General features: G+C 46.2%; 1 protein-coding gene across 1 annotated transcript; it reads left to right on the top strand.

The window, feature by feature from the left end:
• Nucleotides 1-582: 582 nt before the first annotated feature.
• Nucleotides 583-23,784, top strand: CRISPLD2 (cysteine rich secretory protein LCCL domain containing 2). Its single transcript, XM_072346813.1, has 15 exons — nt 583-830; nt 4,788-5,113; nt 10,121-10,239; nt 11,932-12,064; nt 12,173-12,288; nt 13,834-13,934; nt 15,063-15,221; nt 16,140-16,200; nt 16,803-16,869; nt 17,787-17,917; nt 18,076-18,119; nt 18,241-18,313; nt 18,688-18,763; nt 22,411-22,544; nt 23,599-23,784. Exons 2-15 carry the CDS (start codon nt 4,871-4,873, stop codon nt 23,651-23,653), a joined length of 1,512 nt encoding a protein of 503 aa, XP_072202914.1. The 5' UTR covers nt 583-830; nt 4,788-4,870; the 3' UTR covers nt 23,654-23,784.
• Nucleotides 23,785-24,115: the final 331 nt, after the last annotated feature.

Raw genomic sequence — 24,115 nt, 5'->3', positions numbered from 1 at the left:
CAGCAGAGGTGAGCTTGCAAGGTACTTTGCTTGTTCCTGCTGTTCCTGCTGACAGCTGTGTTTGTGTGCAGGGAACATCAATGCTGAGTGAGCTCTGGGAACGGACCTCAAAGGGTTATAAATCTGCCTTTGCCCAGCAGATGCCTGACTAGGGAAGAAAAGGAGTGATGCAGCCGGGCTGGGGCATCGCTGGGCTTTTCACATAGAGCGCTGGGAATTGCTGAGCCAGCAGCCAGGAGGACGGAGCTGGCTTCTGTCCCATGCAAAAAAAAACCAAACAACTAATTTGGGTGTTTGTTTTTTTTCCAAACTCATCACCACTGAACACCCGTGGCAGAGAGCTGGGCAGCAGCTCTGCCTGCAAGCTGACTGCAGGGAGAATGAGGGTAACCCGGCTTATATGGGGCTGCTGCACCACTGCTGCCTCCTCCTCCTCCTCCTCTCCTTGCTGGGTGTTGTGTTACAGCCTTTGGGAGGACGGTCCTAATTTTCCTCGCCCCAATGAGTGTCTTCCAACCGCGGTGCGACGCTGAGCGACACTCCTCCACTCCTTGCTCCTCCAGCTTTTTTTTTTCCCTTTCTGTTTTACAGGCTGGTTGCCAAACGGGATGATCCGGAGTTGTCCTCTTTGCCTGGAGAGCATAAATACCACTGGGGAGCTCTGCGAGACCGCAGTTGGTGCTCGCAGCTGAGCTGAGACCTCACGTCCCCGCACCTCCCCGAGCTGCCTGCGTCCTTTTCCCCTCCTGGCTGAAAGACTGCAGCTTTATAACTCGTTTCCCACCAGCAGGCTTGGAGGAGCAGCTTCTTCCCAAGAAGTGCTCGGCGAGGTGAGTGCAAGCTCCTGAACTGTGCTTTGGGGTGGGTGAGTGGGGTGCGAGGAGTGCCTCTGCGCAGCCGAGTTGGCACAGAGTAACTTCTCCACAAAGCCATCCGAGCGTGTGATTTGCAAAGGGTGATGAAGGACTGATGTGCATGAATCCCTAATGAATGGGGAGGGCTCGTGTGGAGGGGAAACTGACCGACATAAGGGATGCTGCAGTAATTGGCTGCCCATAGGCACATCCATTCTGCTTCAGGGAGCTGGAGTTTTGTGTGGCTCTGAAGTCCCATCTAGAAGGAATTTCACGGTGTTGTCACATGGTGTGTCTGTTCCTAGTGGATTTTTCATGTGGTTTTGCATAGAATCTCACCCACTTGGGCTCCGTGGGAGTGGACTGCAATGGCAGAGCCAGATGTTTCCATGTGGCCTTGAGGATGCTGAATCCAAAGAACTTGCCATCCCCCTCTTCTTTTGAAGCCAGGGCTGTTCTGTAAAGCATTAAATGTGTGCATCTCAGTTCTTGCATGAAGCGCGTTAGGAGTTGGACTCAATGACCCTTATGGGGGACCCTTCCTAGCCAGGTTATTCTGATGCTACTGTGGCTTTCTCACTCAAGTTCTTTGCACAGGAATCAGTTTGACCCCAGGTGGGCTCCCCCTTTGCTGCTTTGGGTGCTAGCAAGTGTGTTTCCCTACAGCATCAGCCTGTTGCACACATAGCTCCCAGCTCTCGGGATGCTTTGGCTGCAGATGTTTCCCATATGGAGGAGCAAAGCCCGTTTGTGTGCTCCCCAGGAGGCAGCTGAAGATCAATAGCTGTGCGAGGGTGAAGCAAGGACGTAATGAAAGGCAGAAGGCAGCGCTGCTGCCAGCCCCCAGCTCCTCTGCTCCTTGTGACATGCATCTCCAGCCCTGAGCTGGGGAAATAGCTTTCTATAAATACTCTTTTCCAAAGTCCGGTGCTGCTTTTTCACTTCCTCGGAGCCCAGAAGAAGCTCCTGCTGTCCCAGCTCAGGCATGCCTTGCAAAGTAGCTGGGAGCTGCTTTCTGCCGACTCACCCACTTCTGAGCGCTCCCAGATGTGTAGCTGGCACCAGCATCAGGAGCCTGGTGCAGTTAAAGGGCAGGCTGCATAACGCTGCTCCCAAAAGCCTTGAAAATAACAGCAAAGCCTCGCTCAGCTGACTGTCAGCTGAACGTTCTCCCTGAAAAATGTCAAATCTCATCCCAAAGGCATGAGATCTCAAAGGCTTTCCCTCTTCCCTAATGAGGAGTTCCTATTGTAGACTGGAGGCTGTGCCCCAGCGCTGGGCTGGCTGAGCTCTGACACATGGAGCAGTGTTTGGTTGCACCTGGACGTGAAGCTGTTGGGGGGAAGGTGGGGGAAGGGGGTTGAGAGATGGACATCTGAACTCAATAAGAGCTGAAATGTGAGCATCTCTCTGCTGCTTTCAGTTTAACCTTTGGCGTGGGGGCTCTTTCAGGTTGGATACTGGGAAAAATTTCTTCTCCAAAGGAGTGTTTGGGCATTGGCACACGCTGCCCAGGGAGTGCTGGATCGCCATCTCTGGGGTGTTTCAGAACCATGGAGTTGTGGCAACGAGGGATGTGGTCAGTGGGCATGGTGGTGTGGGTTAGGATTGGACTTGGAGGATCTCAGGGGTCTTTTAAAACCTTTATTATCCCATGATTCTCTTTGCTTCCATCACCTCACCCTTCCCTTGGACGTCTCCTGCTCCTCACCTGCAGCCAAAGCATGGGAATTGGCTTGAACACCCAAAGTGAATAACACTGCTTAAACGACCCAATTTTAGGGAAATGCAAAGCAAGATACAGGGAAGGACATCACCAGGAATAATGCACCATTTATTGCAGAGCTCCAGTCAAACCCAGCCACGTTGGCTTGGCCCTGGGGCTCTGCAATGGGGCAGCAGCTGGCTTTCCAAGCTGCCCTTTCTGTAAGTTCAGTGTTCACCTTAGATGGGTGGTGGGTTTGGGCTCCTGTTTAGCCGAGGGCGCTTGGCCAAATGAAGGGGTATGACGGCAGCCTATGTTGGCTTTCTGTTCCCTCCTGCTCTACCTACAGGGCAGGCTGCAGGGAAAACCGTCGGTCCTAAATGGCTGCATTGTAAACGGTGGTGGCAGAGCATCTATTTTTAAACTCTTAGGGAAGTGCCTCAGAGTAGGAACAGTTGCTGCGATTTGGGTCAGACAGTCTAGTGAAGCGACGGCTCTGCTGCCCCGCTGTTAGAAAGTCGGGGGAAGGCAACACTCAAGGCTGGGATAGGAATGAGTTTAAAGCTGGGGTTGCCCCCAGGCCACCGAACATCCCAGCCTTTAGATGTGCCTGGGGACAAGCAGTGTGTGTTGGGCTCGCTCTGCAGGAAACAGTGAGCAGCTGTTACCTAAACTTAGTAAATGTATTCCTGTGTTGTTCTACCGTGGCAAGGGCTTAATGCTCTGCCTGCAGGCAAGCTGACAGCAGCTGGTTTTCATTCTGCCTTATTACAGTCAAAAGCCCTGAACAGGGACTTCTGCTCTTTTGTGTAGTTGTCCTGCATATTCTCAGGGCTTCTCAGTGGCTATAGAGCTTTTCCACCTGAGCAAAGCACATTTGTGTTAGCTGCTCTGCTTTGTGGATGCTGTAGGTTCTGAGGAAGAGGGGATTTGGAACTGTGTTCAACCCTGTGGCACCAGACTGAAGCTTTTCCAATTGCTCCTGATGATTTGGGTATGCTCTCAGCATATTTGTAACAGTGTTATCAAAACCAAATCCTGATGTAAAGGGTAGAGATGGGGAAGCTTTCTTCCAAACTTTAGGCTAAAGGAGAGGGACACTGTGCTCTCACTGTCTGCACGGGTACTTATTGCCTCTTATGGACAATAAGGTTTGGATATTTGGAGAAGTTTATCATCATCATCCCGGGAGGCATTCGGTGTGGAGAGGAGGCACTAAGAGACATGGTTAATGGGCATGGTGGGGGTGGGTTGGGGTTGGACTATATGATCTTAGAGGTCTTTTCCAGCCTAATGATTTAGTGATTCTAACTCTGTTCTGGAGGCTCTTACATCCCCTCCTAAGGAGGCCGCAGAGCCATACAGCAGCCTGTGCTCCCTTCCCTGAACACTGCCTGTGATCTGAATAAAGCCAGCCAAGCTGCACAAGGTTCATTAGACAGAGTGTGGGGAGGGAGAGGAAGGGAGGAATTCTTGGAAAACAGCAGGTGGAGGCTCACAGATCCAGCATCTTGCCAGAAGGGGATGGGGATGAAACACAGCCATCAAACTGCACAGGTCAGCCCTAGAAATGCCTAATCTCCTGCTCAGGAGAGGCTGGGTGCTCCGTCTGCTTTCCTCCTCGTCATAAACTCACCCACTGGCCATGCTCCCACCTGCCGTAATGCACTGTGGCAGCGTCATCGAGCACCCTGGTGCGTCATTTGCTAGTAGGAACTGTGAGCGTTCGGCGTTACGATGACATTTCACATAAACAGCCACTTGCATGGAGTCTGGCAGCTGCTTGGCTGCGGTCTCTTGGCAGAGCAGGGCCTCCAAATAGCTCCTGCTGCTCTCTGACCTCGGCGATCTGCCTCGCTGGGAATTATGCTTTCCCTTTTATTCAGATCTGTTCTCCTCTTTAACAACTGCTCTTGGGGGAAATAGCTTCAGTCATCTCCTTTTTGCGTCTGCAGAGGGTCACAGATGGGGTTATTCTGAGCCTTTGGTGGATAAGCACACGGCACTGTGCCCAAGTGCTTCCCAAGCAATGCTCCCAACCCAGCATCATTGGGGAAATAAACTGAATTCCCATCACCCGTGGTGGTGCTCAGTTCTACTGGCCCTTGAGTATAACAGTAACACTTTATGCATCTTCTTCATACAAAAATCAGTGTTGTGTCGCTTTCCTCAGTGGGGATCATACCAAGGTCTTCTGTTCTGACTGCCTGTTTCTCCCCTACATCCAGATCTGTGCTGAGTCACCGGGTGAGACCCTGAAAGAAAACTATTCTGCTGCCTTCATTCTAATCCTGCCTGCTGTAAAGGAGCCATGGATCCTGCCCTGTCTTGGATCCTGCCTCTTGGATGTGTTCTGCTCCTGGCAAATGCAGCCCACTGCTTTATCTTGCCCAACTCGAGTCACCTGGAGAGCATTTTGAGCAAATATCAGGATGGGGAAGCTCATTCCAGATCCAAAAGAGCCATTTTGTTTTCAGACCGACAGGAGATATTGATGCTCCACAATAAATTAAGAGGTCAAGTGTATCCATCAGCGTCCAATATGGAATACATGGTGAGTACATCTTCTCGTACCTAGCTTTATTTCTACTATTTTGGTCGTAGTGCAAGAGGTGCAGGGTTTCCTCTGAAGTTAGCTTTTCTCGAGAGGTTTCCTGGTGCTACTTCATTCCAGAGTGAGCAATGCTTTAGATCACTGGGTTGTTTTGCTTGGAGCAGGCAGCAATAGGGTCATCTTGTCCATCCACTGCATAGTTTCAGGACTGGTTCCATTATTCATAAACTAACGTCTGGCCCAGCCCTGGACACATATCCAGCGATGGCAATTCCACAGCTTGCCTCAGCAGGTTCTTCCATTACCTTAATGTCATAAAAGCATGAATTTTTCCCTACTATTTAACCCGTGTTTTCCCTGTTAGAGCTTTCATATTGTTGTGACTGGTGTTCTGGGATGGCATGTCCGTGACACTGTTGGGGATTTGCTCAGCCCTCAGGGCAGCAGTGCTGAAGGGATGTGATCTTTGAGGTCCCTTCCAACCCAATCCCTCTGATTGTTCCTTTCTGTGATTCCTATGTGGCTCCATCTGCAGAGCTCAGTCCCTGGAATTTGCTTGGCACGATTCTAGGGAGCTCAGAGGTGGATGGGTCAGCACTATTGGCTTTCTGTAGCTCAAGAAACCAAAATAAAAGTTTGGTCAGTGGATTCTCCCACTTCAGAGGGAGAACTTAGAAGTATTGGTATGAAACATGCCTTTACCGTCAACAATTCAGATTAATAGTTTGTTCTCACCTGATGCCAGAGACCCTACTTTGAGCTATTTTAGACAAGCCCTCCAAATATTGTGGGGCCAGAAAATGATGTAGGCAAATAATTTTTTGTGTGTGTGCTCGCCTTATCCCAATGTGCAAATATAGTTATGACCGAAGCTAGCCTGACTTCAGCCATGTGCTCCTGCTGACAGATTGGATGAGTAATGATTTGTTAAGACCGTGTTTAAAAGGGTAGAAGGAATAGCACTCGTAATGTGAAGTCGCTTGCCAGCTGTGCTGAAATGAATACTGCAAATGGAAAATTCTCCCTGCAGTGACTGTAGGGGAAAGGAGAAGAGAAGAGAGAGCAGAGGGCAGTAGGGAAGGATGATTGTTCTTCAGTGGCTTCCCCTGAGCGGTCGCACCGCTGGTGCTCCATCCCATGTCAGAAATCACATGTCTTTCTAAGAACCGCTGCCTTGTGCCTCTCCTCCTCAGCAGGCAGCCTGGAAGGATGCTGCCAGAGAAGAGGTGATTTGATTAATTTCCAGAGAGTAAACACAAGGCATGAGAAAGCCAAGCGTGTTTTGGTTGGCTCGGAGGATCTGAGAGGGTTGCAGTTGCGGACAGCCCACTGGCCGACTGCTATTTACGCTCGCAGCGCGGTCGCGCTTTTATGTTTGTCTTTGCTCAGTGTGCTTTTCTAGTGGCTTTATGGCCGATTGAGGGCAAATGAAAGGGCCCTATATGCTGCGAAGAAAGAAGCTGAGTATACGACGGTGCACCTTGGAAAGGCTATAATCAGTCTTTCATGTTGTCGTGTTTACCCAACGTTACTTGGAAATGCAGTGCGCATTCTGAACGTGAATTTCACTTTAATCCTTTGTTCTGCGTAGGACATTTCTCATTTGGACTTGTTTAAGAGGATGGTCTGTCTTTAGCTCTGTATATAAACTTTTCTCTTACCCTTTGGAGCCAGCGTGGAGCGTCACAGGCAACGTGCTGTGCTAATTTGTGGATAACGAAGTAGAACGTGTTCCTGGCCATCAGCCTCCAAACGTTGCTTTGTGAACGTCCCAGTTCTGTATATGATGCATTTAAGTGACAAAGGGAGCTAATATAAACCAGGAACAAGACATATTTATCTGCTACTGTGTGAGTTTCAGTCAGAGGAGGCTGTTAGTAAGTAGGCAATGCACAGTATAAGTCCCGTGACTTACCCAAGGATCAAAAGAGTTACTGCATATGCATATAGAATAAAGGTAAATTGGAGGGAAGGAGTGGAGAAAGAAACAGTTTTGCTGCTGGGTTTGTATAATTAATTAAAAGCCAGCACATACATTCTGTATTGGTGGAAACTGAAATACAGACTTTGTCATAGGCCAGGAGTGAGCAGTGTTTATCTTCCCAGTAGAGTTTCTCAAACCCTACAGTAGCTCTATGAGCAACACTTCCATTGTGGCTTTGGAGTATGTAAGAGTGGTGAGCAGGAGCCAGGACCACAGCAAACTCCTTGTTAATGAACCCAGAGTATAAAGAACACAACAGTTCCTAAGACACCCTGACCTTTTCAGATGGCTTTCAGCAGTGATGAAAGACAGAAATCTTTCCTCTTGTGGATGCCCAAAGACCAATGGTTAAAACAAAATTGTTCTCAGTACAGACTGCTGGAAGAAAAGGAGTTCTTTGTGTATAAGGTATCCATTCTTCCTCTTAACAGTAGGGTAGAGGCTTCTAATTGCGTTACAGGATTATTGCATTATAAGATGTGGATGCAATGTATATATTTTTTACGTGTAGAGTGCATACCACATGTTGGAAGGCAGCTTCAGATCTGCAGGAGTAAGTAGGAGAGTCCATGTGCTAAATCACTTGGAATCTTGTGTACCAACAGGCTCTAAGAAACCCCTGCTTGAGAAGTCAGTGCAATGGGCTGGGTGGGCGTCTTCCAAGCAAGGGAGTTGCTTGTGATCAGAGTGGTCTGATAGCAGAAAGCCTCAAAGGAAAAGGGGAGAATTTGAATGCAGTCTTACTTAGCCTGACGCTTGGAATAATTTCATGCCATGTGTTGTCCCCCAAAGAGCAAGAATCTGCTTTGCCAGACTGTTGCAGAAGGGATGTAAGAAACTGCGTGTAGAACACACCACCCCTCTGGCTTTGGTAGTCTTCATAGATACTGCTTTGAATATCGACATAAAGAATTCTTGCAAGCATAGCTGGGAAAGTCTGAAATCTCCCTCTTTTTTTTTTAATGTTTATTGCTCTGAAATTATTCCAGGCTTCTGACCGCATTCACGTCTAAGAAGAAATAGGCAAATAACAGCCCTAATTTAAATGGGATGGCTTTGTAATCTGACGCCTGCAGAAATGAGCTTCTCTACTCACCAAGCACAAAGCCATGCAGAAACGTAGCTTGCTCCCGATTGCCTGTTGAGTGTCTTTTGTCCAACCTCGTTTATTCCATCCATAGGCATCAAAGGAAGATGTAACATGTGTTCACATCAATTTCCATTTAATAGCCTATTGCTCATAATGTCTCTGCATTAAATTAGGAGACTTGGAATGCCTCTGCCTTTGAGGCTGCAGAGAACAGTGCTCTGCTAGAAAGTCTGAAGTCCCAGCAGCGCGTAAGATCTTGGGAGAGTTTCTGTGGCTTGTGTGTTGGATGGGAAGGCGGACTGTGGCCAGCCATTGCCTGTTGCACAAAGTGGGAGACCACAAAAGGCTGTGTGTCTGGGCACAATTGCAATAGTCTGCTCTGAACAGAGGCTTGGAAATGTGGATGCGGTGGGTCGGATCCTATACACCTTCAAGGAGTTGGAGGGCTGAGATGGAAAATGGTTTCATTCCTGCTGTTGGAGCTGCGTCCACACGGGGTTTTGCAGAATTTGCTTGGCCACTGCTCAGTTCAAAGCCAAGCTGTTGAGCTCGGAGCAGCGCTGGATGTTGCTGGAATTCAGTTTGCTGAGGAGGCTTAAAGATAAGCTCTTCTCAGAGGTGTGGGCTGTTAGCTTGGTTCAGTGAGCTCATCTTTACCTTCTGCAGATGGCATAGACACACCAAGCTCCAGGTGACATGCAGTTTACTATTGTTCCATGTCCCAGTTGGAGCTGCTCGAAACTGTGCTCAATTCTTGCTTGATAGAAACACTCAGTATTTTTCAAATGTTAGTCTAAATGCCTTCCGAGTGGTTTCTGATAGCTCCTTTAATATGGCTGAGATAAGAGGTTGCTTTTCTCATGCAGAAGGTAGGACTGGGAGGGATTAGAGCTGGTTGCAGCATCTGAAGGGGTTGCAATCTGGCCCTGGAGCTGAATGGTCTCTCTTCATTTTGCTTTTATTTGTAGGAATGTGCAATAATGTTTTAATCCCGACAAATTATCCTCCTAGGACCACTTTGAATAGAGCAGCAGTCAGAGATCACACAATGAATTCAGAGCATTGTCTACTGGATCCATCAAGTCTGGCCTTTAAAACAAATGCACTCCTGGATAGTGAAGCCAAGGGAGTCTGCTTTCGTGTTTGCTGTTGGATAGCATTTGAGCTCTCATTTGGCGTGTAACTGGGTGATACTCAGTGACGTCTGAGGCCTTTTCCTCAGTGAGAGCTTCAGTGGGATTTGTCACTTCTAACCTGATGCCGGTTTTAATGAGGGTAATCCTGGCTTAGAAGTGTTGGGATTTTGCAACCTCTGAGTTTCGCTGTGTCCATCGGTTGGCTCAGCAGTTACTTGGGGAGGAAGAGATAGGAGCAAGAGGCTCAGCCCTGTGCTGGCACAGCAGTTATGTGCTCATCCTTTGCTTAGGGGTGTGTCCATAGTGGGGAGCAGGAGCGCATTCACTGTTTGGAGTCCCAGGGGGTGAGAGAGTAAGGAAATGTCCTGATGTTATAGACAACAGATGGGAAAATCATACACTAAGGCACTTCTTTGTGTTGTAAATCTTGCAGATGTCAAATATAGGTGCCATGAGGAAAACACTAGAATGTCTGGTTATTTATTTCTATATTTTTTGACTGGGTTAGAAAACCACGCGCCAAGAATGTCTTGCTGTATTTTAGGGTGGATTGTCTAGATGAGTTCTTGAGGTCTTGCCAGAGCTATTTGTTACACTGACTTATGCAGAGTACTTCCTAAGGAGCACGTCATCGAGCAGGAAAAGTAATGGGTCCTGTAGAGCCCTGTGCTTCTGTGGCAGGGAGATGTCTTTAGAAACGTGTTCTTAGGTATGAGTACATCATTGAAACGTCCTGACATCACAGTGAGCTTAAGAGGATGAACTGACCTGTTCTTTTCCTTCCCCTCTTCCTGTAGACCTGGGACGATGAGCTAGAAAGATCAGCCCATGCCTGGGCTCAGCAGTGTATCTGGGACCATGGGCCCAGTGCCCTCATCAGATCCATTGGACAGAACCTGGCAGTTCATTGGGGCAGGTAAGAGCTGAGAAGTTCCCCACTAGTAGCTACTGCCGCTGCTTGAGAACTCATCTAAATCTTCTGATTTTTCTCTTGCCATATTTCCCATAAATATTTGCTCAGCTCTTAATTTGTCCTCATTGAAACCACTTTGCACATTTATTTATTTTTTTTCATCTTCCTGGGGAAGGTTTTCAATCTAGACTCATTAATCCAGCTGGGAAAGATGAAGTTAAGGCTTCCAAAGGGATTTGCTTCTTCATCCTATTGTGAAATTTGCTTATTGTTATGCCCCTGTCATTAAGTCTTTATAAGCTAAGCCTACTTTGTAAAGCAAATATCTCGTATGTGCATGGAAACTTTACTGGATCAACACGTTATGCTATTGTAGATCAGGTACAACTTGATTGAAAGTAATGGAAATTTGCTAGTGTGAAACTGGCCTGATACAAAAAAAATCAGGCTCGTTTGTGTTGGCAGAATATAAATAATGATTGGAAAGTTGAGTGGTTAATCCACTGGAAACAAAATCAAAAGATCAGGCTGTTCTTGGCTGTCCTACAAACACTCGAGATGGCCATGGGTTATTGATGGTGGTAGATCCAATCTTGCTCCCACTGCAGTCACTGGGAGGAAAAAGAAATCAGATTTATCTCAGTGCTTTCAGGAACGGGCCATAACTTGATTGCCTCGATTTCCTCTTCTGTAAAATAGAATTCGGAAAGTATTCGCTGAATGACATCATGAGGTTCATGTTTTTAAAATACTTCTAATGAATGATTTTTAATGAAGAGTTGGCTGGAAGAGCAAACTGCAGTTGGTAATGATATCATTTGTATTGCTGGCCGCCTGCTGCTTCGTGTGAGCTGATGAAAGCAATAAAAAGTGTTTGAAGTGCTCTTCTCCTTTGAGACAGAATTTGCAGATTGCTCTGCTTGCTCATTGTGTACATAGCATGCAAAATGCCAACGCATTTCTCCAGATAGTTTTAACACCATTCATGTTCTCCTGGGCAGCACAAGTGACGCCAGCGCTGCCTCAGTGCAAAGCATTGTGCATAGTTTGCACTGAGTACATGTAGCACTTGCAGGAGCTTGCTGCATAGAGAAATAGCTGCAGTAAGGTGGGGAGCATGTGCAGTGCCCCAGATGCACTGCACTACCCCTCGGTGTGATGGGAGTAGGAAAAGCTTGCTTCCTGTCAAAGGTCTTACAGTAGGGACTGCTAATGGACATCCAGATTTAGCAAGTGGCCTGGTGGTGAAGTAGGTACATGGTGGGTATGGATGGGTGAAGCTGTTTGGCAAACCTTCACTTCTGTTTACTTTCAAAACACAGTTTTCTGCCAAACGAGAAGTTTTATGTAGTTGGGTGGAAAAGGCAGGGGGACATTTCAGGTCAGCGGTGTTTGAAGGACATGTCAAGCCTATAAATAATACAGAAAGTCAGACCGAGCTGTGAATTCTGGGGAAGAAATCATCTTTAACGTTTTCAGTGAGATTTTTTTTCTGACCCTTAGGCCACGTTACAGAGTTTTTTAAGCAACACCTTCTAACTGAGACAAACTTGCCTTAAGAAAGTTTGTGTTTAAAAACTGAGAAGCTGCATTGCAATAAGCCAGGAATGCAAAAGTGCTGTTGGATGACAGAGGGGTTGGTGATAGCTTGAGAGGTGGGTGTTCTCAGCCCATGCCTGTGCTTTGCTCCTCCAGGTATCGCTCTCCTGCTTTCCATGTCCAGTCCTGGTATGATGAAGTCAAGGATTACTCATACCCATACCCACATGAGTGCAACCCGTGGTGCCCAGATAAATGCACAGGCCCCATGTGCACGCATTACACCCAGGTAAAAGAGATGTGTTTGTATCCATGCCCCGCATCCCCTCTGCATCCTGTGTCACTGCAACACGTGCCCATGGCTTGCTCATTCTCAGTAAGCACATTGTCCTTGCAGATAGTCTGGGCCACCACAAACAAGATTGGCTGTGCCGTGAACGTCTGCAAGCAGATGAATGTCTGGGGAGAGATCTGGGAGAACGCTGTCTACCTGGTCTGCAACTACTCACCCAAGTAAGGCAGATGGGCTGGGCCCCGATGCTTTCCCAGACCCTGTGCTGGCAGGTTACTTAACTAGCCCAGGATCTGGGGAAGAGATTTCAGGCAGTCTAGACTGGTGGTTGTGGCTTTAAATTTTTACTTTAGACTGCAGCACGGAGCTGGTTCAACACTGCTGAGCGTTGCCTGGAAAAGTGAAGGAGGGGCCGGGGCCAGGCTGGAGCTTTGATGTTGCTGCCATGGCAAGGAGAGCAGGAGATGGCGAGGTTGGAGTGGAGCATGCTGCCAGGCGAAGCTCAGCAGCTGGAAGGGATGAGGCTGATTAACGCTGCTGCCCGCCCTTCCAGCAGCAGCCTCTGTGCCCCAGCTGCAGAAGGAATAGTAGATTTGCTTACAGTATAAAACTCAGCAAGAAAAAAGAAAAAGAAATAGGGAAATTGCTGTGTGTGACTCAGAGCCACAGGAAGTCATAGGGCAGAATGATGCTGTGATAAAAGGTGTGTGAGTATAGGGCTAGCAGCCAAAGCCAGAGCTCGCAGCACAAGCCAGGCAGTGCCCATGGGTGTGTTGCTGAAACCCCCTTCCCAAGTTGGCTACTGATGCTGCTGGGCATTTTGGTGGAATCTAGCAACCTGCTCCTCATGTGGAATCCCATTGTTTCCTGCAGAATTCCCATTGCAAGCTGGGCTCCTCTGCACACCATCCTGCTGGATGGAAAAATACTCTCTTTCTGCTGTTTCTGCTTAATCTCTTCACTTTGGCATCTGTGTGCATTGTCCTCATCTAGCCTCATAGGTGGAGACGGCTGAAAGAGCAATAACCAAAGGGTTCGGAGCCACGGGCTGAGCTCTGGCTCCATTAACCTCCTCAACCCCATAATGCTTGCAACAGTGAGGGCCAAGGAGGGCTTCAGCTATTGGGTACTTCCTTGAGAAAATGCAGTAATCCACTGAGCTGAATCTGCTTACTGAATCACAGTATTCACAGTGGAGTTTAATGTAAAGGTGATATTTCACACTGCTCATTTAAGGAAACTACTAAAATCATCATCTTGAAGGTAAAATGAGGAAGACCGTTTTCCTTACAAGGCTTTGCTGGGCAATTTGGTTGCTCTTTGCTTTCTTGCTCTGGGATGATGTTTCTGTGACCTCAGAAGCAAAATTGTAGGCAGGGCTGGGCAAAGAGGAAGGTGCAGTGCTGCTCTGCTTCTCAGACTGCAGTTGTTGTGCAGGGGAGGAGGTGTGGATTTCTGCACCTTGCTCTTGGGGATGGTTCCAGATGGAAAATGGAGCAGCTCCTCAATGGCAAGAGTTGTGCTCCTACCTGGCCTGTGCTGCTGCATGGGGGCTGCAGATAATGATGGGAGATTGGTAACTTGGATGGACAGGATTGCTGAAAGCAAGTGTTGGATGGATAAGAGGACAAGGTGTCTTTTCCACACTTAGCTGTGCATGAAGAACAGAAACATCCATTTTCCCCACACACCTTAGTGCCAGTGGCTGAAGAATGTGGGACTTGGGGGGCTTATCTGATGGGCATGCATTGCTCCTGTGCTTGCAGAGGCAACTGGATTGGAGAAGCCCCATATAAGAACGGCCGCCCCTGCTCTGAGTGCCCCCCCAGCTATGGGGGAGGCTGCCAGAACAACCTCTGCTACAAAGGTACGTGGGGCTGGGGGTCAGGGTGCTGTGCAGGAGCCAACTTTTAACAGGAAGCATTTCATTAGGAGCAGTCATGGCTTTTAATTACCCACCCTGACTAAGAAGGCATCACGGTGTAGTGGTAAATTACCAGCTAAAAGGCTCTGATTTGCCAGGATTCAATGTGAAAATGTGAGCGATCGCAGGATGGAGGAGCTGCATGGGTTTGGCTGGGAGCTGGGGCAGGACTTGGGGCTGGCAGGCTGCGGGCAGAAGCGCTCCCATCCTCACAGGGTTTGTTTGGGAAGGGAATGTTCCTCCAGCCGCTTACTGGAGGCGACGTGGGTGGGCAGATCCTGGCCAGGGATGAGCGATTCCTCCTTCTTTCTTTTTTCTGCTTTTTTTTTTTTCCTCACTTTGGTTTTCACGGCTGCAAATCAAACACAGCAGTTCGTGTCTCTGGGAGGAGAGGAGGAGCTCTGTCGGAATAGCGGTCGATAGACACGGAGTGACAAATATTATTGCTGCTGGGAAATCTCCAGTGAAGCAGCACTGCTCTCAGAGCATGCGGGATTTTCTGGGGTCATGCATCAAGGGCTTTTTTTTTTCTCCCTTGCCATGTGTTTTGCTTCATGAAGAGCTGGGATTTTAGAAGCAGGCAGCTCCCTGGAGGCTTGCCCGAAGCAGAGAGTTATTTTGCTGCATTGATCTCTTTCTACCTGGGAATGGGGGAAGTCCTCAGGGTTCAGATGGGAACTGCAATGGGTCATGTCAGTGCTGTGTTGGGAGTCTCTCATCATCCATTCCTTTGCATTGTCCTCCTCCTCATTGCTGAGGATGAAAACAGTGTAAGGTTTTGGCCAAGCAGAATGATTCTTCTGGCTTCATTTCCCAGATCCTTCTGCTGAGCTGCAACAACAGGTGGTTGGTTATGCAGGGGGAAGCTTTGAAGGATGGGGACACTATGGGGGAATGGGGGCTCAGAGGGATGGAGGCACCGTGGGCAACTGAACTGGGACTTGACAAGAGCCGAGCAGGAGCTGTGCTTCACTGGAGAACTGGCAGAAGCACCGTTCTAATAGAGAAATCTGATTTCCCACTTGATGTGAACACTGCAATGATTTTTAATATTTTCTCCTTTCTAACAAGATTATCGTTATGAAGACCCCTACATCACCGAGACGGATGAGACCAATGAAGTGGAGACCCCACAGCTCTCAGAGCAAAAACCTGTGTGGTTCCATCCTCCAGAGAACGAGCCCAGAAAAACCATCAAGCCCAAGAAAACCACCTCCAACTCCTACATGAGTAAGGCAGCCTCTTGCTTTTGTTCTTTCAGGAGTAAGCAGCAAAACTTTGAAAAGCCACCTGCACATCAATGTGCAATGCCCATCTGTTCTTGAAGGATCCCTGAACCACAGAATGGTTGGGTTGGAAGGGACCTCAAAGACCATCCAGCTTCGATCCCTGACTTGGGCTGGGTTGCCACCCCTAAATCAGACACCTCAGACAGCACATAGCCCCATCCAACCCAGCCCTGCACACCTTCAGGGACGGAGTATCTAAAGCAAGTATTGATGAACCAAAAGTCTTCATATCAGCAGTCAATCTAGGAGGCATTGATTTCATTCTCCATTTAAAATTATTTATATTCAGCATTTACCCTTTTTGCAGTTTTCTGGGGGATTTTAGTTTGGTTCCTTTTATTTCTTGCTTGTAAAGACCTTTTGTGGCGGGGGTTGGAACCAGATGATCTTTGAGGTGCCTTTTAATCCAAGCCATTCTATGATTTCTGTAGTGATATGTGCTGTTGGTAGTACTTAGTACTTACAAAACAAGGTGAGGCAAGCAAATGCTTCCTTTTCAAGTTTACCCATCAGCATCTCAAGAGTCTGTAATTAAATGGAGAAGTACTGTCTGCAGACTTCAGGCTGTAAATCAAAGCCTTTGACTGCCAAATGTTTCTTTGCTGTTAATACTCCCAAAAACACCTGTCTGGGGCGAATAGATCAAGAGGTACCAACAGCTCCAGGCTGCTTGGTCTGCACTAAGATTTAACCTCACTGCACCAAAGACCACTGGGAAAGGTGCCTGGTGCCCAAAGCAGGGATGTGGTGGTCTCTTTCCTCTTACAACATGCTGTTTGTAATTTGTACTGTGTTTATGGGGTTTTTTTGTTGTTGTTTTGTTTGTTTTTAATGTGAATTTTTGTTTTTTCTTCCTCAGCACAAGTCATTACCTGTGAGACCAAGATGAGAGACAAATGCAGAGGCTCAACATGCAACAGGTAATGATTTTATTGATACCTTTTGGAGCAGCACAGGAAAAAATGGGCTAAAAATATTGAGGTCCTTGCAAACAAGACACAGTCTATACTATATTTATCCTTGTAACTAAATACATCTCTTTGAAAAAAGCCTTTTTTTTTTTTTTTTAATATAAAGCCCTCAGCCAAGCCTAGCAAAAAGTGACTCAGTTTTTTATGCAGCCATCACGACCCACACAGTTCCAGGTGTCCAAAATCATTTAATAAATGTTGGCAGAGTCACTTCTGAACCTTTCTTGTGCTCTCCGCTGCTGTCCAAGCCAGACCAATAATTCATGGCTCGTCCCCTCCCAGGCAGTCAAGAACTTTTGGTTGAGGTTTCTGCAAAGAACGGGACAGTTTATCACTTGGAGAAAAACCAAATCCACAGAATCTAAATATTGGTCGGGTTTTTTAAGGAGGGTGGAGAAAACAGTTCTAAAAAGTAGTTATTTTGCAATCTTCTTTTTTTAAATGGAAGAGTTACGTGAAATGAATGGAATGACTATTAAATGAAGTAGAGTCAAAGTCTGTTTTTCTTGAATTGTTTTCTCGCCATCCTCAAAGATATATATCTTCACTAGGTATCTGTGCCCAGCTGGCTGCTTGTACAGTAAGGGAAAGATCTTTGGAACATTTTATTACGAGAGTGTAAGTACTTTTTAAAAGATTATAGATGTAATTTGTGGGAAGTTGGTGGTAATAACAGACATGTGAAACGCCGATGATTTTAGTGCAATTTGGCTTTTCGTGTCCTCCAGTTGTGGTGCTGTAATTGGGTGTTAATAAAGACTATCTGTATTTTCCTCATCTTAGTGATGGAAAAAAAGAAGCAGCATGGAAAGGCAAAGTGATTCCCATCTTGATTCTGTCATAAATGCCCTCAGTGTACAATAAAACCCATGGGAAGTGATGGATAGGGATCACTAGGCAGCTCTTACAAGGGTCTCCTCTTTAGTGTGGTCAGTCTGAACAGAATCTTCACACTACAAACACCAAAACAATGAAATACTTTGGGATGATTTCCTGGATCTTGAGCTAGCGTTTCCTTCCCATCAAAACTACTTTTGGAGTGAAGGAAGGTTGCAGATAAAAGGCTATTTGTGCCTAGCATGGTTGCTTTCCCCATTCTTGCCATTGGTGTGTGACTACATGATATATCTTTGCCCTGCAGCTTCTGTGATTGCAGATATCCTCCTCCTGCAATTGGTTTTAGCAGAAATATCTTGAGTTTGAATGTTCTGTTGAGAACTGGAAAGATTTTGTGCTGGTAGAGAATTTCCAGTGATGCTTTTCTTCTAAATTATATCTCAGTGTATGTTTTTTTTTTTTACTTAAAAATGTTTTGTCATTCAACCAAACTGTGCTTAAATAATAGTAATAATCAGAAAATAATAAGGTTGTGTCAGGAGAGTAAGATTTAACAACCAGGTTCCAAAGGGTTGTATCAGGTTATTTTCCATTTGGCTCTTCGGTGGTTTTGTTTCTTCATGTTTTGCACAGTGGTTCATCAGTGCTGCTCTGTGAATGATATTTATTTCATGTATTATTTGCTGTGCTCCTCTCAGTCATCAAGCATATGTCGGGCTGCAATTCACTACGGCATCCTGGACAACAAAGGAGGATTGGTTGATATTACAAGGAAGGGGAGGACGTCAGCCTTTGTGAAGTCTACCAGGAACGGTGTGGAGTCTTTCAGGTATCACCTTTGGGAACAAGTTTTTGTATTTGCTTTCAATACGAGCAAATGTTCGGTTGTCTTTGTTACTCGTTTATATTCACAGTGATTCAAGTAAATTTATTTTGCATATTTCTAAATACGTTTGTTTTTGTTTTTTTCCCCTGCTTGTTTTGCAGGAAAAATAAACCTTCCAATGCATTCATGGTTTCCAAAGTCACAAGTAAGTATGAAGTTTGTCAAGTCTGTCACGTTTTTGAGCAAATCTTCCTCTTTCAAAGAATCATAGTTTTGATTCAGCTTCTAGGCTTAGTGATTTTACCTCTCTGATTTTATTCCCACAGCACAGACATTGGATTGCTACACCACAGTAGCTGAGCTGTGCCAGTTCAAAAAGCCTGCGACCCATTGCCCGAGGTAAGCGTGTGCCGTGAGCAAGTCTGTGTTCCATTGCAACCTGCCCTGCTTGGGAGAAGGATTGGTGGTTGGGGGAGCAGGGCTGCTGAGATCCCCAATCTAAGAGCCCCAACAGGAACCAAGGTTTTCTGGCCAGATGAGTCAGGAAGGGTCTGCGAGCTATAAGAAAATGCCATGGAAGATAAATCCCTCTTTTACTGCTTCTATTTGAAGCGATGCACTATCTACCAGAAGTCATCTGAGGGGAGCCAATAATTAGATTCACTGTTGCCACCTGCAGACCAGATGCAGGCACTTGAAATCTCCTAAGAATGCAGCTTTCTTTCCTGTTGAGCTTTGACATGGAGAATAAATCTGAATAAATTGTTTTCTAGGATTTATTGCCCAGCCCACTGTAAAGACGAGCCATCCTACTGGGCACCGGTGTTTGGCACAAACATTTATGCAGATGTGAGTAATGCTTCTTTCCTTGATGGCCCTGTGTAATGTGATGTCTGACAAGGGGTCACTCTGCAATGAAACTTGTCATGGTTATCACGGTGTGGGCATGAGGTCAATGTGCATGAAGGAAGAAATGGCACCAGAAAAGCTTGGGAGTCCCTTCCAGTGTTTGTCAATGACTTGTTCTGGGATTTGATGAGTCATTTAACCGCTCTGAGCCTGGGGAGTGATGGATGTGAATTGGTGGTAGTGTTTGTCTTGTCTTACTGAAGTGTTTTGAGACCTACAGATAAATACCGTAGGGCTTGTATTATATACTCTACATACACAGCCACGCTGTGTTGTTGGCAAAAATAGCTCATCTTCCCCCTCCTGTCCTCTTTCTGGGAGCTGAACAGTGTTTTTGAGTAGTCAGAACACAGCGCGGAGCAGTGGAAAGAAAGCATGCAAGTTGGTTTTATTGGTTTGTTTTTCTAAACTCTGATCATGGGGATGAGCAGAGACTTAATGCTAAAACGAGGCAGAGAGTCATTTTCTTGAAATCTCTTAATATTAGGCCTCTAAAAAACTGGGTTTCAACATTTTTCCATCTGCGGGTGCCTCGTTTTTTTTCCTGTTGAAGATTGCCTTTGGAAACGCCAGCTCTCCCAGGCTGGTGTCTGGTCTTTAGGAGTGTGCTTTGGGGGCTGTTTGTGGGTCCCAGTGAGCTCCTATGCTCCTTATGTGGGGCCAGCGTGGAGCTGTGCACACTCCTGAGCAATATTTCCTATGGAAATCATACAGTAAATGAGGGGAAATCTGTTGAGAAGGTGATTTTTACATGTGTTTTTTACATTTTACTCAAGCTGCACAACCTATTTTGCTCACATGGAAATCCATTGTACAGCTGCTGCCCTACCCCTCCTTGCATGCTCTGGCCTGCAGGAAATGGGAAATAGTTTTCTCTTTCTTTCACTACCTCAGATTACCCCTGAACAGGGCCTGCAATGACAGGGTTTTAGGTGAGGACCAGCATCCAGGCATTTCATCCTGATCTGTAATGACGCAAAAGGATTAGAGGCCTTCAATGAAGCCCAAGCTCCATTTCCTACCATCCCCTTGGGGATTCATAAACTGGGTCATGGACCATGATTTGGGAAAGGATTAAGGAAAAAAAAAGAAAGGAAGAGAAAAACTATTTGGTCGCTCCTTAGTTGGTTAACCTTTTTCTGGGCTCCTGTGCTAACAGTGTGGTGTGGGTGTAGGAGAAATAGGAGAAAGGAGTTTGAGGGTGGTGTGAAAGGTATATTGGAAACGGGGGGAGGGATGGATACTGATAAATGCTCAGGATGGAAAGCTGTCTAGAGAAAGAATTTGGGCAAGGCCTTTTGCCACTGAGTGCAGACAGTGCAGGATGCTCTTCAGGAAGGGGATACTGTGAATTAACCCCCAACCCTGGCTGAGATGTAATGAAAGCAGACGGTGAGCTGGGTGGGATGAGTGCTTGTCTCCAGGGCCATGAATGTGCACATCTGGAGTGGCACCTTCGTGACCCTGGGGGAATTGTGCTCCAGCTGAGTCAAATTCAATGAGTTATCTAAAAGAAAATGATTTGTTTTGCACTGCCTCTGATCTGTGCTCTTCCAGGTGCTCTCTGGCCTCTTAGCATCCAGTGCCTGATCTAGAGGCTGTGACTTGGAGCTGTGTGAACACCTAGGGAGCTTTATCAGGGCTGTATAAGAGCTTTCACTTTCTGGTAGACACTGGCACTTGTCATTCCGCCTGACTCTGGAGTGCAACGACTCCTCAATCTCTGCCCAGGAGACTTATGGATCTGGGAGGGAAAACAGCTCTCTGCTCCTGTGATAAGGCCCTTTATCCACAACTGTGGCGATTAGCTGGAGAACTGATCACTTACATAACAAAGGGAGACGTTTATCACCCATACAAACCAAGTTGGGAGGCTCAACCCTCTAGAGATAGGAACTTAATGATTAAACCAATCCCACTAATGAGGAAATTATGGGTGAAGTCCCAGTCTCAGTTTCTTGCTAATGGCTCACTATAAATAAGTATTGTTATTTTATGGTGTATGCTTCAGAGTCCACTTCAGCGGGAAAAGCTCTCAGAGCATCCCAAGAGACTTGCACGGTGCTGATGCGGACGCAAAGGGGCGATGCAAAGGGGCCACGCCATGGAAAGTCATTGCGTTGTCTGTGTGGGTTGTCGTACTTCTGGTTTGAGAGGAAAGTCCTTTATTCTCATAATGACTCATCATCCAAAAGCTCTGTGTGCAGTGCATCAAAGCAAAGCTTGGACAGGGATGGAAAAGGGCAGTGATCCAACGGAGTGATAAGAGGAGGATTTGGGAAGGCAATAAAAAGCCTTCTGGTCAAAGCTTTGAGCAAGCAGCAGAACAGCAAGTCCTGGAAAAAAACAGAAGTACATCGTTTAGGATGTCTCCCAGTGGACAGTGTTGCAAATTGATTCAGGACAGCTTAATTTTATGAGCCAATTTTAGATTTGCAGATTTCCCACTGCATACTTGGGCGAATTTGCAGCATATCTTCTAAACAGAGTGTTCTCTTGCTCCCTTGCCCATTTATAGAAGTAAAATACCAAATTGGCACTCAAAACTCGGGGAGCAGCCAGGAGATAGGCGATCCAAAGTGATAAATATATAGGGGACAAGGCAAACCTGCCAAATATGGCTGCAAGAAGGAACGATCTGTATTGTACGTAAGTGATGGGAACGTTTCTCCTTGGCACTGGTTTTGTGGTAGTTTGGTTTTTAGCCATCAGGGAGTTTATGGGGTTGGGATTTTCACCTGCTGCAGTTCCCTGTGCAGAGCTGATTTTTGTTTGTCATTGCTCCAGCTTTCTGTATGTAAATCCTTTAGAGAGTTGATGGCCAAGTTTAAACTATGCCTAAACCTCCTCTGCTTTTGCTCCGTTTCCTGGATGCTTTGGGAACTTAGTCATCTTTTTTTCATGTTTGGTGTTCCTCCTACTCTTCTGACTCTGCACATTGAGGAGAACAGAGAGATGGGGAAATCTTAATCTTTTCAGAAGTGTTAACATCCCCCTGAGCTCAGTGGAGCCTTGTGGGCAATGGGGCTACCCAACTAATGGGGCTGTTCAGCTACCCAAGGCCTACACCACTCTGTGGGTACAGCCATTCTGTCTTTCCTAGAAAGAAGGATGTGAACTCTCTTGGATAATTTGAGGTCATTTAGCTTATTGAAGGATGAGTGTCTGCTTTTCAAGAGACCTGGTGAATAAGCTCTGCCAAGGTAGCTGGTCAATAGCAAAGAGGTCTCACCACTGTGGTTTCTCTGGTGCAGACAAAAAAGTCACTGGCTGGAAATCTGCCCTTGAGTCAGCTTTGGCCCTGGACAGTGTCCCAGGCACAGCTCTGCTGCAGGAACAGCTGTTTGTCCTCTGCAGCAGTGCTGGATTTTCTTGCAGCCATTTCACTTCTGCGTTTGAGACCTGGGCTTACGATGTGCCCACAAGATCTGGTCCATGACCATCTCTAAGAGTGACAGAATCGTTTCATGGCTTTTTGACTCCACTCCTTTTTGTTCTCCTTTTATTCATGATGCTGATGAGGAAGGTATAACTCCAGATGTAAAATAAGGATGTTTTGTAAGTGAAAATGCTGGCATATTTTTCAGAGCTCCAGTATCTGCAAAAGTGCGGTGCACGCCGGAGTCATTGCAGATGAAGAAGGTGGTTTTGTGGATGTGATGCCTGTAGAAAAGAAGAAGAGTTACGTCGGCTCCTTAAAGAATGGAGTCCAGTCGGAGAGGTGGGACGTTTTTCTTTGCACTTTTCTCTTAGTCTCAATTGTGCATTCAATTGTACGTTCAATTTTATGTCAAAGTCAGCAGGTAATGGCTAGCCAGGCTGGTGGGGTGGAAACACGGCTTAACAGCATCACTGTGAATATCAAGATATTTCAAGCAAATAGAGCGTGTTGTCCTGCTCTCACCTTCCACAAGTGAAAGACTGCTCTCAGATCAGTGCAAAGAGTGTGAAATACTGCAAAATTATATGCAATAAGCAATTTATTTAGGGGTGAAACACTGTTAATACAATTTGCCCTATGTGTATATCATTAAGATTTGCTCTTATAATTAGTCTAGCAGGAACTTAGGAAGTAAATTCTAAAGAAGAAAGTACCCAAACTTGTTTATCTAAAAGATAAACACAGGTGTTTCTGCAGACTGGGTAATGCTTTAAGACTGATTGAGATTTCCATTGAACTCTGGTTTATGGGATGTGTTTCTACTTGTTAATTGATTTCCTTAATCATCGCCATGAGAAGAATGAGTAAATTAACGTCTACAGAGATGATCAGACAGGTTTAGAAGATGGATTTTCCAACCTTTGTAATTCTTCACAGCTTATTCTAGTGTTTGGGTGAAAAATGGCAGATCAGTGCCTCTAAAACTCTGCACCTCCAGGGAGATCACAGAGATGCCACTTTAACTCTTTTAGTCCTTTATAATTTCCTATTTCTGGTTCAGTTTGTGATGTACTTTTTCACATATTGGTGTGATTTCCATGTTGTAATGATCCCCAGATACAAGCTAGCATTGTGAGAGAGCCGTTTGCTTCCAGCCCCCTTTTGTGGGCATTTGAATGTAGTTTTTTTGCTGAAAGCATAAACCAGATGTGAGCAGATAGATTTCTGCCCCTTCTTTCTCACCCTTTGTCTTTTTCCTGCCCTGCAGCAGCTCCTGCTGGGACCGAATCAGTGTACCTCAAAGAAATTCAGAGGTGACTGCAGGTCTTTTGCACCACAGCTCCTGTAGTTACCACGCCTGCATTTTATACATTTGATTTTATTTTATTTTCAGCTTGAGGAGTCCTTCAGATGGAAATGCTTTCCGAATTTTTGCTGTGAAGCAGTAGATCCCTTGGGAAGGTGCGAGTTTCTTCAGGAGAGCGCTCCGCTGATCTCCAGAGACAGGAAGGCTCCTCTTGACGGCATCAGCTCCGAACATACCCTCCTTGCCAATCTCTTTCAGGGAATTAGAAAATTAAAGGAAAAAAAAAAAAAAAAAAAAGAAAAAGGAAAAAAAAAAAAACACACAAAAAAAGAAATAGACACCAGGTTCTGACTCAGCTGTTTGCATCTCATCGCACCGTTCAGCGTTGTATCTTTTTGTTTTGCGTTGTTTTGTTTGTTTTTTTTTCCTCTAGGGGCATTCAGCAATGATAAACTGTTCTTACTTTCAATTTAAGAGCGAGGTGTGCTGCACAGAACTGCAGTGGCTCAATGTACAGCAGCCATAGGGATCTCGACCTGGCCCTGGATGCCTCTTTTTGGAGTGCGAAGCATCTTCTCTGATGGACATGATGATATACGGACTC

This window comes from Excalfactoria chinensis, chromosome 11 (genome assembly GCF_039878825.1).
Source record: "Excalfactoria chinensis isolate bCotChi1 chromosome 11, bCotChi1.hap2, whole genome shotgun sequence".
NCBI lineage: Eukaryota > Metazoa > Chordata > Aves > Galliformes > Phasianidae > Excalfactoria > Excalfactoria chinensis.
Note: the sequence above shows the minus strand (reverse complement) of the source record. Positions and strands in the feature narration are given on the sequence as shown.